This window comes from Canis lupus, chromosome 31, assembly GCF_011100685.1.
Source record: "Canis lupus familiaris isolate Mischka breed German Shepherd chromosome 31, alternate assembly UU_Cfam_GSD_1.0, whole genome shotgun sequence".
NCBI classification, from domain to species: domain Eukaryota; kingdom Metazoa; phylum Chordata; class Mammalia; order Carnivora; family Canidae; genus Canis; species Canis lupus.
In genome coordinates, this window is record NC_049252.1 from 11,773,059 (window position 1) to 11,787,668 (window position 14,610).

Below are 14,610 nucleotides of genomic sequence, written 5' to 3' on the forward strand. Positions count from 1 at the left end.
AAAATACATGAGGGTGGATTGGGGAAGGCAAAGACCATGTAGTTAGATTTATCATCAGATTGTCACATCTAGGTAATTCTTAAAGATTTTTACATTGAATGACATATTTCTTCTTCTCCTCATTTTAAACCATGAACAGTTAAAAATAAAGTGACCTGATATCAATTTTTTCAGGACATGTTTATAATTGATATACGTTTCCATTACTACTTACGGACCTGGGTGAATTGTACATTGGATGTTATTGGAACAGTTTTGGTCATTGGGGGAGCTTTACCACCCTTCATTCTAGGGGTTATTCCCTTGGTTTTCCTCTATTTCACTATACAGGTAAGTACTTGGATTTTTATGTGTAATAATAACATAAGTTCACAGTCAAATATAGGCTTAGACCCACTTAAATGGACTGTTAGTTCACATTCTTTAAAAAGCAGATTTCAAAAAAGGATCCCATTTAATAGAAAGTTACTGGGGAATGCTTGTAACAGATAGAAGAGAGGGAGCAGGAGAAGGCTGAGTGAGCCCTCAGACAGTGATGCAGATCTGATTCCTGTGATGAAGAGAAGAGGATTGGGTGTGAAAAATCTTGGATTGCAGGACAGTTCTATGGAAAGATCCATCTCCATGAATGGGAAGTCTACAACCAATGTCACCCATTGGAGTATCCCACGTGACCCCAAAATGGGCCTGCGTTAGCACCCTTGCCTTCCATACTCAGTTATTGCCTGGAAGCAACCTGTGGGTTACATGGCCTCCATGCTAATAGAGTAGTAGATCCAGAGCAGAAGCAGCTGGGCTGTCAGTCAGTTGTGCTCCTGCCGCAGCAGAACAGAGTCGTGTGTTTTTATGATCTCCACAGAATCTTTATGGTATTTACATTTTAGCAGAAAGCAAATTTGCCTGTAAATCCAAAAGAGACACAGATACTGCCTTTTTGTCCTGTTATCCCTGATATCAGTAAAGTACTCCTAGAAGAAGTAAATCGATCTCTTGTGATACATGTCTTTGTTTTCCAATTAAAATGTGGTCAACCACATTCCAAAATTATGTCACTGTGGGGCCACAGTATACAAGGAAATTTCTTAACACATATTTAATTTAAATATGAAAGTATTTTGAGGCTGTTTACATAAAAGGATGCAGTTCTGGTAGTTCAATGCTTTCCCAAAATTTAAGCTTTAAAATTCATATTGGAGTTTGATCTGCCCAAAGGAGAATGTTAATAATGTTCTCATTTCTACACCTAAGCTATTATTATTCCTCCCACTACCTATGTTTTCCCTATTCTCTCTGCCTTGACTGGATCTTACTTATCCTTCATGGCCTAGGTCATATTTCATTTCTGTGTGAAGTATTCTCCACCAAAATAGTGCAAAGAGATCAAACTCATCTAGATATTATGGATTTATTATACTGCTAGTATTATAGCAATTTTTTAGACCACAAATTGTCTCCCCCGTGAGATTGAAAGTCCTCCAGGGTAGACACTGTCTTAGGGCTAAAAGAAAAAAAATCTAGGATATGAGGGATAATATTGAGAATCTATTGTATCTTCTTAAAAAAAAAAAAAAACAACCCCCATATCACAAGTGAAAATTTAGATGATAGTTTTATGGTTGGTAAACTATACTAGGATGACCAGGGGTGGAAATAGTCTAGAAGCCATATCTTGTTAGGGGACACTATATAGGGTGAGCCCTGAAGTGAATTCAGTAGCCTCAAGTTCTTGTCACTTTCTTGACTCCCATGCTTGGCACAGCACTTCCATTTCCAGGTTTCTTTGCTTTCCCTATAAAATAGGAGGTTTGCTTTATATCAGTGCTATGCAAAGGAGGGTCCCTGGACCTATGGACTATACTCCAGATCTACTGAATCAGAATCTCTAGTTGTACTTCTTTTTTAAAAAATCACATTTTACAACATATATCCACAGACACACATGTGTGCATAATAATATATATAATAATATATATATATATAATTTGTTAATCACATCCTAATAAAACTGGGAGGAAATAAAGAATCTAACAGAGTGAGACCTAGAGTTTGTGTTTTAACAAATCCTCCAGGTGATTTTTACTAAAGTGTGAGAAGCATTGATCTAAATCAATGGTTCTTAAGGTAAATACTCTCGATAGATTCATGGAAGGGACTTCAGGACTTCTATAATTCACTGAAATTTTATGAAAATTTCTTTATGATAATCTCTTGAGCCTCCTTGCAGTCCCAGAATGCCATAATCCTCTGTGCTCTCCAGGGCACTTACACAGAGAGTGTGTAGACTGTAAGTTGACAGGCCATATGTAGCTTCAGATATGTTTTTGCTCAGCTTGCTTAGTGTTTTTACTAAAACAAAGATATTTTAAAATCAGAATTTTATATAAAACTCCAGGTCCAAAGATCTTCTTGGAAAAACTTGCAAGATGTGGCAACTCTTGATTTTCATTTACAGTTGGTAATGATTATCTGGAGCTGATAAATGCTGGTCCAGTTAACTCAGGGCATGCTCCCTCCAGCTCTGTAGTGTCCACCCATCTCAATTAGTGTCAACCAAGTTGGAGGAGATTAGACAATTAGACTTATGGCTGCACTGGTGAAGTTATTTTGTAGGCCAAAACAATTTTTTTCTCATAATTATATTTAGGTACAAAAATATTATTGTTTGTACCTTTGGTTGCCTTCCTTCATTTAATGGGTTAACTCCTTAGTCATATTTCCAACATGTGACATGGTGCTTCTTCCATAGTAGGTACTCAGTAGTGGTTGTTTGAAAGGATTATCAAAGTGGAGCTTTGCCCAATTCTGTTCTAGTTATGCTGTCCAGAATTTGGGTTTTTACTGTTCCAAGGGTGTATTAATTTCTAAGTCTCCTGTAACAAATTTGGTAGCTTAAAACAACAGAAATTTTATTCTTTCACAGTTCGGAGGTTAACAGTCAAAAATCAAGGTGTAGGCAGGATTGGTTCCTTCTGGAGCCTTTGAGGGAGAATTGGTTTCATGCTTCCAGTGACTGTCAGCAATTCTTGGCATTTTCCTTGGCTTATGCACACATTACATCAATCTCATCTTCACATGGCTTTCTCCTTGTGTCTTTTTGTCTTCTCTTTTTCTGTATCTTACAAGGACACTCAGCATTGGATTTAGGGTGGGCCCACCCTATTTCCAGGTCTGATCTCATCTCGAGATCTTTAATGACATCTGAAAGATTCCATTTCTACATGAGGCCACACTCACAGGTACTGGAGTTAAAATTTGAGCGTCACGTTTTGGGATCACTCAAGTATCATGCCATTTTCAAACCAGTGAAGCAATTTCTATTACATCTTTCAACTGCCTCTTTCTGTCTTTGGGTTAGAGATACTACGTGGCGAGTTCTCGGCAGATCCGACGATTGGCAGGAGCATCTCGTTCTCCTATCATTTCCCACTTTAGTGAGACTTTATCAGGGGTGTCCACCATCCGGGCCTTTGGACATGAACAGAGGTTCATCCAGCAAAACAAAGAGGTGGTGAATGAGAACTTGGTCTGTTTCTATAATAATGTAATTTCAAACAGGTAAGTCACATCAGTATGCCTTGTTCAAGACCAGTCTCTTTTTATTTTTTTATTTTTATTTTATTTTTTTAAAAGATTTTACTATTTATTTATTCATAGAGATGCAGAGAGAGAGAGAGAGAGAGAGAGAGGCAGAGACACAGGCAGAGGGAGAAGCAGGCTCCATGCAGAGAGCCTGCCGTGGGACTTGATCCAGGGTCTCCAGATCACACCCTGGGCTGCAGGCAGTCCTAAACCACTGCACCACCGGGGCTGCCCAAGACCAGTCTCTTTTTAGATGTCTTATGCACCGACTTTTAAACGGAAAGAGTGCTCTGTAATGGCATTTCATTAATTTGTTTTAAAAAAAGAAGGCCTTAAATATGTCTAATATTTAATATACATTTAAGTTAGTGTATCTATTTATATTCAAATAAAAAGTACATGCTATTTTACATGAAAATAATGTCCCAAGTTTTTTTTTTTTTTTTTTTAAGATTTATTTATCTGAGAGAGAAAGAGATAAACAGAGCAAGCAGGGAGAAGGGTAGAAAGAATCTTCAAGCACACTCCCTGCTGAGCACTGAGCCTGATGCAAGGCTCCATCCCATGACCCATGAGATCATGACCTGACCCAAAACCAAGATTTGAACTCTTAACCAGCTGAGCCACCCAGGCACCCCAGGTTCCAAGTTTTTGAAAGTTATACAGGATGCTATAGAATTAGTAATGTTATGATCCTCTGTTTTATTTTGTATTTGTAGGATATATTTTATTTGCATATAATAATTCATATTTTAAATTTGAGATTATCACTTCACATAAAGGAGAAAAATGAAATATTAAGTAATAGCTGGGCACATTTTAACTTTTGAAGACTAATTTTATAATATAAAAAAGGGTATGTAATTGGAAAGGTGATTTGTTTTCTGATAGGATCTTAAAATATGGCACATTTTAGCTAGTGTTCTTTTTTATTTTTAATTCTGATTAAGTTTTAAAACAAAGTTCTGCAAAACTCAAGTGTGTTTTTATGCAGAGGAATCCTTTAATCTGTCGTCATTGTAACAATCCTATTTTGATTGAGTTCTAAGTAAGTGAGGAAAAAAACAAAAAAACAAACAGCCAGCTATTGATATTTACATTTTCATTTCACAGAGAAGAGTTCATACTAAGTGCACCAAAACTTTTGCATCTCAGTTGAGGAATATTTTCCATTATTACAGGTGGCTGTCTGTTAGGCTTGAATTCCTTGGCAACTTAATGGTTTTCTTTGCTGCACTGCTTGCTGTGCTGGCTGGCAATTCTATAGATTCAGCAATAGTTGGTTTGTCCATATCCTATGCCCTAAATGTAAGTAATAATGATTTTGTGGTATTTGATATGTTTATAATCCAGTTAATTAAACTCTCTGCTCCTTTGCCTGTCTGAATTATAGATTCTATTAGCTAAGTAATGAGAGACAAATCTGGATTACCCTAGAGGCTCATTTCTTCCTCTGTTGCTACTAGCAGGAAGCTGGCTCAGCAATTCTAAGTTAGCTCACAGAAAGAACAGGCTGAATGCTAGAAGATTCAGAAACTCATGGCATTGCCTAATTACCTAGAAGTTTCCTGTTCTCCTATACTTATAGATTTATAGAATGTCACAGTGGTAGGGCCTCTCTCCACCATGGCCTGTCCATCCGGTTTGCCCAACCTAACCAAGGAGATAATCTAAACCCTGGGGAGAATATATGCTCTACTTTGCTTGTAAGTTTTTTCCTAATAAGCTGTATTTTATATTACACTGAAAAGCACTAGTGGTATGAGTGTGTTCATGCCCTTTGTAAAATAGAATATTCCTTAAGCTACTGAATATAATTACATATTATTTAGAAGATAAGCCTAGATGATTTGAGTACCTACCTTTCATCCCTTATCCAAAATGCTTAAATGCAGTTGCATTTCAGAATTCAGAACTTGGGCTTGTAGAAAGGAAATATGATACACATACTATAGCCAAGGTTTGGGTCAGAACCCAATAATCCATCGACTTCTTCTGCAGTGAAGTATGTGAATGTTTACCCTAAGTGGGTTAAATAAAGACTTTTAAGAGCCCCATATCAGTTCAAGTCAAGTTGGCCATCAAATGATTTGGCACCAAACTTGAGAAAAAACTGAATTGACAGTTTTTTGGCTTTTAGAATTAGGCTAGAATTACAACCTATATTTCTGGGTATAATGAGAAGAAAATAGAGTTAAAAAAAAAAAAGAGGAGACAAGAGTGGTGAAAAATTAGGAGAACCCTCCTTTTGATGAATGATGGTGAGGAATGTTGAAGGTAACACTGTACACAACTTTTTTCTCACTTGAGGTGTACATTTCTTGAGGCATATCCTGTCAGTCTTGGTATTCATCATTACTTACACCAAGGAGGGACTCCTTCAACATATGTTGAACTATACTCATTCTATCTATAGCCAAAAAAACGTTATGTATGATGTGAATGAGTTTAATATACTTAAACACTTATGTGTTTATGTATAACTATGCTTACATTTAAAGTTGTTAAATAATCAGAAGAGATAAAGTATATGAAAACTACGAAAAGTGAAACTTTCTAAGATATTATTAATATCTTAATAATAAAATAGCCTTAATAAAAGGCTAAAGAACCATTTATTAAGATCTTGGCTTTTTTTCCTCCAGATTACTCAATCTCTCAATTTTTGGGTGAGGAAAGCTTGTGAAATTGAAACCAATGCAGTTTCCATTGAAAGAGTGTGTGAATATGAAAATATGAATAAAGAGGTAAGCACTAATACATAACTAAAAATAGATGCAAGATTAAGATATTGTAATGCACGTTGAATTGACATTTAAAAACATAAATTTGAAGTGAAACTTGCTTTTTCAAATTCATGTTATGATATTCAGTTTTCAATGAAAGTAAAACCCGGGGATCCCTGGGTGGCTCAGTGGTTTGGCGCCTGCCTTTGGCCCAGAGTGCGATCCTGGAGTCCTGGGATCAAGTCCTGCATTGGGCTCCCGGCATGGAGCCTGCTTCTCCCTCTGCCTGTGTCTCTGCCTCTCTCTCTGTCTATCATAAATAAATAAATAATATTAAAACAAAAAAAGAAATTGAAACCCAATCTATTAAAATCCACCATTATTTTATATATCACTAAAATAGAAAAAACACCAGAGTTAACTGAATTGCAATAGTACTTAATTTTAAGACATGTAAAAATTAAAAATGATTACCTGTCTTTATTTTTTTTTAAAGATTTTATTTATTTATTCATGAGACACAAAGAGAGAGAGAGAGAGAGAGGCAGAGGAAGAAGCAGGCTCCTTGCAGGAAGCCGATTTGGGACTCGATCCTGGGACCCTGAGATCACACCCTGGGTCGAAGGCAGACACTCAACTGCTGAGCCACCCAGCCATCCCTGATTACCTGTTTTTAGAAGGCACAATGATTTGTCCTCTATCAATGTAGAGTAACATATGCAACCTAAGATTTAATTTTGTGAGAATTTTATGTTGTGAAAAGTGTCTGAGTATAGTTATCTAATAATTAAAGTCTGTGCAATTTTTGAATTTGCTTTATTGTTTATACCTTCTGTCCTATTTCCTCAGCATTAACATCTCTGCGGATGGGAAGGAGGAGGAGAATAAATCAGTTTCTTTTGTTCCCTTTAATTAATTATAATTTAGAAAGGAGAAGGATGAGACTATTGATACAGTGTAATATTTGAGTTATCTGCATATTTTCCTTATCTGGGTTATTTCTGCCTCCCAGTTCAATGAATTAACAAGGGAGATGCTAAAGTTGACCTGAATTTCTGTATCTTCTTCCCGATAATGGTATCTAAATCATGTAATGTTCCTCTTTTGCTCATAACTAACTCTTAGGAAGAGGTATCCCTCCTTCAAATAGAAAACCTGGTTTCCACTTGTATTTTTGGTAATATCTCTTCATGTCTTCTGTCAAACTTTGCTCCATTAACCACTTTCTACATCTTTACTTTCTACATCTTAGCATCCTGCCTGCCTTGCCCCTCTTCGTCTATAAATATGCTAAAATATTATCTACATCCTCCAATTCCTACCTAAATTTTGAATCATCCCCTAGATTCTACCCCAGGTCTTACCTTCCTTCTTCACACAAATTTAATGGAAGATTAATCCACCTTCACAACCTCTAATGATTAGTATTCGGTTCGCTCAGTCTAGTGCCATGTCGTGACCACTACATAATTTTATTGTTTTGAATATTTTCTAATTTTTTGTATATATATTTCTTTGTATATAAACTTATGTATGTATAAATTTTAAAATATGTTATTTTCAAATTGAAAGAAACAGTAAAACATGTAAAACATATATATCCACACATTTTTTAAATTTAAGATTTATGTATTTTTTCACACACACACAGAGGTGAGACAGGTAGAGGGAGAAGCAGGCTCCCTACAGGGAGCCTGATGTAGGATTTGATCCCAGGACCCCAGGATCACGACCTGAGCCAAAGGCAGACGCTCAACCACTGAGCCACCCAGGTGCCCCCATCCACACATTTTTTTTTTAAATCATCTTTATGTAATTTGATGCAGGTCTGACAAATACTGTTACAGAAACTCTTAACATGGAAGAAGTAAATTGCTCAGCTAATTCTGTTTACTCTTCTGTAACCCCATCTCTCTGCACCTTTGTACAGAAGAATTCTTTGGAATAACCTATACTTCCCTCTTTCCGTTTTGGACTCTCTCCAGACAGGCTTCCAATCCCACCACTCTACTGAACATGTCCTTGTCAAGATCACCAGTGGTCTCCTGTCAGTCCTCACTTGGCCTAATCTGTCATCTGACACTGGTGATCACTCCCTCTGATGAGCACACTTCACCTTGCTGCCCAGACACCACACTGTCCTGCCTCTTGCTGTTCCTCCAATGTCCCAGACACACCTCTGTCTCAGGACCCCAACATGTGTAGTTATCTGCCTGGGAAGCACTTCAACCCATATCCACATGGCTTGTTCCTGTATCATATCCAACCAAGACTTCCCTATCCACCCTACTTAAAATTACACCACCACTACTAACCTTGCCTCTCTCCCATCTTCCAAGCTTTATCATTGTCTAACGTTCTACATATGCTATGTGATTCTTTCTGTGTCTCTCTGGCATCCTGCATGCTCTGTGAGGACAAAACTTTGTATTTGTTTGGCTCACTGATGAATCTCCATTAAGTAAATACTCAGTATCAGAACAATGAATGAATGACAGACTATCCTCATCTCAGCTAAAATTTCAAACAGGTTACCTTCGGCAACTTTGCAGTTTTAGAAGATTCTTCTTAATAACTGTACAGAAGATAGGAAGCCTTGTTACCTTTAAAATTTTATTTCCAAGTTTTTCTTGTAACCAGAGGAGAAGTTTTATAGTTATAGAAGTTGGTAATATTTAAAACTATTTTTGGGAGATTATAATATCCACGAATGTTTTCTATCACTTTTGTTTATATGCATGATAATTATTTTTGGGGGGAAATGTATTTTTTGATAATTACCATAATATTTCTTTGTTTTATATGTACCAAATTATTTTGGTAATAATTATATAGTGATATAATTATTATAATATTTCTTTGTTTTAAGGCACCCTGGATAATGTCTAAAAGGCCTCCATCACAATGGCCTGATAAAGGGATAGTGGAATTTATTAATTATCAGGCTCGATACCGAGATGATCTTGGCTTAGCATTACAAGATATCACTTTCCAGACTCATGGTGAAGAGAAGGTACCATATATATTTCATAAGTTTCACTTTCCCTTTTATCTGAATTCACTCATTGTTAAGGTCAAAGTACAGTATGGTATTGAATATAAGATGGTCTTTGTTCAAATTTCATATAAAAATAATAAACTCAGGTGGTTGGTATATACAGAGTAAGTTTTTCCTCTTAAAAACACAGTATTTTTAAATTGTGCATACTATATTATGAAACATGTTACTTTATTTTTCAGCTTTATTGAGTTATTAGCAAGTAAAAAATTATATATATTTAAAGTGTACAATGTGATGGTTTGATATACATATATATATAGTGAAAGGATTACCACAGTCAAATTAACACATCTGTCACCTCACATAGTTATAAGGTATTTTGTTTTTGCTTTGTTTTGGTTTTCTTTGGATGTGGTAGGAACACCTAAGATCTACTATCTTAGCAAATTTCAAGTATACAATACTATTAACTATAGTCACCTCGGGGCACTTGGATGACTCAGTGGTTGAACATCTGCCTTTTGCAAACATTCCTTTGGATTTTCTATCCTTTTGGCAAAGGGTTTCTGTCCTGTTTGTTTTATTTGGGGAAGGAGGGTGGAGAAGCCTCATTTGAAAGTCCTGAGAAAACCATCCCATTATCAAAGTCATCCTTGACCACACTCTGAACAGCTAGTCCCAACATGGTTCAGGGGTGGTCTGCTTTTCCTGGGGCTGCTGGCATGCTCTAGTTAGATGGTTACTAAATTACTCAAAAGTCGAGAAAACTCATATATTAACCTGAGCCTTTCTCATAAGTGATGAACTTTGGATAAAGAGTGATCATTAGAAGTCATATTGTATCTTCCATGCCAGTCAGGGTCATTCCATTTGGCAAAATTAAATCCCACTGACCCGACACCCAGTGTATTTGTTGTCAGTGCAAAGCCCCAGTCCCTTACAGAAAGCACAGTGCAAACTGTTTATGATCATTTCATTACAGATTGGAATTGTGGGACGGACTGGAGCAGGCAAATCAACACTTTCAAATTGTCTATTTCGAATCGTGGAAAGATCAGGAGGCAAAATTATTATCGATGGTATTGACATATCAACTATTGGACTTCATGACCTTCGAGGCAAACTTAATATCATTCCCCAGGTAAAGTCTGTTTTGTCAGTAGACTTTTTTTTAACTCCCTCTCGGTAATCGTCTTTTTTTTTTTTTTTTCAAATCTGTTCCTTCCAAGCATCTTAATTCATTTCTAGAAGCCAGAGCATTTTAAATGTGTTATTAAAAATCGCAACAACTGAATCCTATTAAACACGCTTACTCTAAAACATTCTTCCTAAATGCATTTGTCAATTTGAAAAACTGGTATTTTGCTTTACAAGTTTTCTTCATAATAGTAAATGCAAATAAAATTGTAAGAGATCAGGCTGAAATGCATTGGTATTTTTTGGAAGAAAAAAAATCACTGAGCCTTTTGCCTAATTGGTAGAGTGAGTATATAATTTTGCCTCTTTGATTTGAAATTTAAAAACATTTTAAAAGATGAAAAGAACAATAATTCAGTTAGATCATTTTTTTCAAGTCCTTTGATTTGTCTATCTGCAGCATGAAGGGAACTCTATCATTAACAAACATGCAAATTGGCTCAAGAATATGTATCTACAGTCAAAGATGACTTATTCAGTTGAACTTGAAAAATTTAAACTGAGCACTTATGAGATATCTTTGTATTACCCTCTAAAAATTTCCTAAAATATAATCTCTTTGTTATATTGTTTAAACATATAGTTGTATTCATGAATTTACTTAAAAGCAAATTTGAATAGAATTCTGGCAAGGAAAAATTTAATGAAGAAAAGAGATATTACTCATTCCTCTCATTTTACTATACCTCATCAATACAGGTATAGTAAAATACAGTTTCACCAGACATGTTGGTATATTGGAAAGAGCATGGACTTGTCCTATTCAAATTCTACTCAACCACTTACTTTCTGTGTGGCAGGAACAAGAGCTTTTCAAATCCTCTAGTTCAGTCACTATAAAATGGGGATACTGGCTTCCATCTTTTTGAGTTGGTATGCTGATTGATAATACTATATACATGGTATGGTTTGTATTTATTCTATTCTATGGTATATCTCTGCTAAATGGCACTTATCATCATCATTATGATTGTGGCTGGTGTTGACATTGTAATTGAGAAGGAGAAAGATGGTCAGGAAATTTTTGATGATTTAATCGCACTTATAGCTTATTCTGATTCTCTTCTGTTATTTTCAATTTAGAATGAATTTTAGAACTATTTAGGTTTGATCATTTTGCTTTTTCTTTATTTCCTGAATCTGACTTTTTAAAAATGTATTTGTGCTCTGTGTGACAGTAAGATTACTGGTGACCGATTTCATTCTCTAGGATCCTGTTTTGTTTTCTGGTACTCTTCAAATGAACCTGGATCCCCTAGACAAGTATTCTGATAGCGAGCTGTGGGAGGTGCTAGAACTGTGTCACTTAAAAGAGTTTGTGCAGTCCCTTCCCGAGAAGCTGCTGCATGAGATTTCAGAGGGAGGTGAAAATCTCAGGTAAGCTGCTAAGAACAAAGCTTGGCCACGTTACTCATTCTAAGGCTCCTTAGAAGCTTTGAGTTAGCCTCAAAGGGAAGGGTCCTGAGTCATCAAGGACCTCCTTTGGTCTATTCAAAGCACAAGATTGTTGATTCCCTCTAGGGAAGAAGGACAAGGAATAAAATGGTGACCACTAGCTGGAAACTGCTGGTGAAGGAAAGAAAGGGGGAAATAAGGGAATGATGTGATATGAAAAGTCACTATTTAATTGACTAATCTTTTGTAAAGACTTCTGTTTGAATAGTTTTCTTCTTTAAAAATGTTGTAGGGGCTCCTTTTTCCTTCATGGCTGTTTGATGCCCAATGACAGTCCCTTTCATGTGATCAGAAACCTAAAGAATGTGAGCTAGATCCCCTCAACCCCAGCACTGCATGACTCTGATTTCTTTTCCTACCTCTCACTGTTTCCCCCACATTGACCTCCTTACTATTTCATGAATATGCCAGCCCAGCTCTTGCATGCCTCAGGGATTTTGCATCTGCTGTTCCCTTTGCCGGGAACAAGTTTGAATTAAAAGGCAACTCCCGCAGTCCAGTGAGGGTTTCTTTGGCAGGCCCATCTAAATGTCTACCCCAGGTCCACCCTGTACACCCTCCTTCTCTGTGTGCTTGAAGTCTTCTTATTACTATACATTTTACTCATTTATCATGTCTTTTTTTCTGTCTTTCTAGGAGGATGTAAATTCCATGTAGAGGTTTTTGTCGCTTTTGACAAAATATTTCTTGAAAAAAGAATGAATAAATGTGTGGCTTAGAAAGAGAGTGAATAGTGATGTAAACAGAATTTCAGGACTGATTTTACCCCCCCCCCCTTTTTTTTAACAGTGTTGGACAAAGGCAGCTTGTCTGTCTTGCTCGTGCTTTGCTTCGAAAAACAAAAATTCTCATCTTGGATGAGGCAACAGCCTCCATTGATTTTGAGACTGATAATTTGGTGCAAACCACAATCAGGAAAGAGTTCTCCGATTGTACCATCCTGACGATTGCTCATAGACTGCATTCTATCATTGATTCAGATAGGTATGCTTTATTTGTTTTTAGAAATAAAACATATCTACGTATCTCTACAGAGATAGCCACTGAACATGCTAAACATATCATTACTAATAAAGGATTGTATCTATGCTGAGAGATACAAAATTTCCCTTAATAGTATGAAGCATAGCTTTCAAATGATTAGAAGAATATGGTAATGCTAAAAGAATATTAGAAAACTGAATATACTTCTTGAGTTCAATAGTACCCATATGTTGTAGTGACATAACTCACATGGTAATCTAAATTCTACATTAGCAAGGAAAAAAAGGGTAAACTGGAAAACTGAATAAGGTGACCTGACTGGATTGTTTTTACATTTCAGGGTACTTGTTCTAGACTCTGGAAGAATTACAGAATTTGAAACACCACAGAATTTGATATGCCGGAAAGGACTTTTCTTTGAAATGCTAACAGAAGCTGGAATAACACAAGACTCAGTGACAAAATAATAAGTAATTTCAGATGTATATTGATTGTACTCAATAAAAAATAGATTAGTATTTAAAAAAATAACAATGGGGAGAACGGCACAATGGCAGGCCCTCGGCTACATGTTTGCCAAAATATTGAAAAGCACCAGAGTTCCAACTATCCTAGGCTGCACCCAATCTTCTCTCTACCACTCATGCAGCTCTGGAATGACTGCCTTCTCCACATTGCCCAAAGTGCTACATGCCACCTACCCTTTAAGTCTCTGACTTCATTCAAGAGTCACCTTCTCCACGAAGTGCCCCTTGATTTTCCCCCTGGACTCCCTTACCCTGCTCTCCCATCTGATCTAGCTGTCCTTTTCTGAACTCTCACCATCCCCACGTGCATCCTGGTGTCATGGCAGGGACCATACTCTATTTGAATTATTTTAGTCTGTCTTCCCCTAAAGCTACCTGAGGGCAAGTACTCAGTGTCAGTCATCTTTGTAAGTCAGGTTCCTAGCATAGTGATTTTCATATAGTTGATACCCGATCAATGTTTGGAGAACTAATGACTTAGTATTTTCGAGTAATATAATACAAGTATTTATAGACATACATAATATGTGTTGAGCTACTGTACAGTATGTAAAATGATGGAGGAACCACAGAAAAAATATAGGGTTATTCAATTGCTTTTGGAAATAGTTATTATATATTAACTGAATTTTATGGTGTACTTTATTTAAAAATAATATTTTATAATATTTTTTTTACTATTGACTGAGTAAAAAAATCGTACTTTCTCTAAAACATTATTTTTTGGCTGGTTTAATCTCAGTGATTTATATATTAGCATACATTCAAGAGAAGATTGTTGATTTGTAATACTAATCATATTCTAAAGAACTTTTAATTTAGTACTTTTATGTATTAGAAGCAATATTATTGAATTGCCCTTCAGTTTTGAAGGTTTCAAATTTTAATGGTATTTTCCATTTAAGATAGTTTTAATAAAATATTTTAACATGTTCCTGAAGACCTAGCAACTATTTCTTTTATTCACCTTTGCTTCTTCCTATACATAATCATGTTCATCCCCTACAGGTATTTATGAAAAGTTGCCTTAAGTTATAAAACCGTATATTATGTATAGCCTCCTCCATTTAGAATGTAAGCCACTAGGTGTATTATCCTGTCTTTACAATCCCTGAAGTGCCTTGTAATATGTTTTGTACCC

At 36.1% G+C, this 14,610-nt stretch overlaps 1 protein-coding gene across 5 annotated transcripts in view; it reads left to right on the top strand.

Moving 5' to 3' along the window:
- Positions 1-14,409, top strand: part of LOC478384 (multidrug resistance-associated protein 1-like) — an 86,988-nt gene extending 72,579 nt beyond the window's left edge. For 3 of the 5 annotated variants that reach the window (XM_038581225.1, XM_038581228.1, XM_038581227.1), the window contains 9 exons: positions 175-330; positions 3,356-3,555; positions 4,761-4,887; positions 6,225-6,326; positions 9,175-9,318; positions 10,289-10,447; positions 11,714-11,880; positions 12,748-12,942; positions 13,283-14,409. In XM_038581225.1, the coding sequence (XP_038437153.1) occupies positions 175-330; positions 3,356-3,555; positions 4,761-4,887; positions 6,225-6,326; positions 9,175-9,318; positions 10,289-10,447; positions 11,714-11,880; positions 12,748-12,942; positions 13,283-13,409 (1,377 nt within the window). In that variant the 3' untranslated portion in view covers positions 13,410-14,409. Of the gene's footprint in view, positions 1-174; positions 331-3,355; positions 3,556-4,760; positions 4,888-5,167; positions 5,286-6,224; positions 6,327-9,174; positions 9,319-10,288; positions 10,448-11,713; positions 11,881-12,747; positions 12,943-13,282 lie in introns of all 5 variants that reach the window. The other 2 variants (XM_038581226.1, XM_038581229.1) reach the window with 2 other exon arrangements.
- Positions 14,410-14,610: the final 201 nt, after the last annotated feature.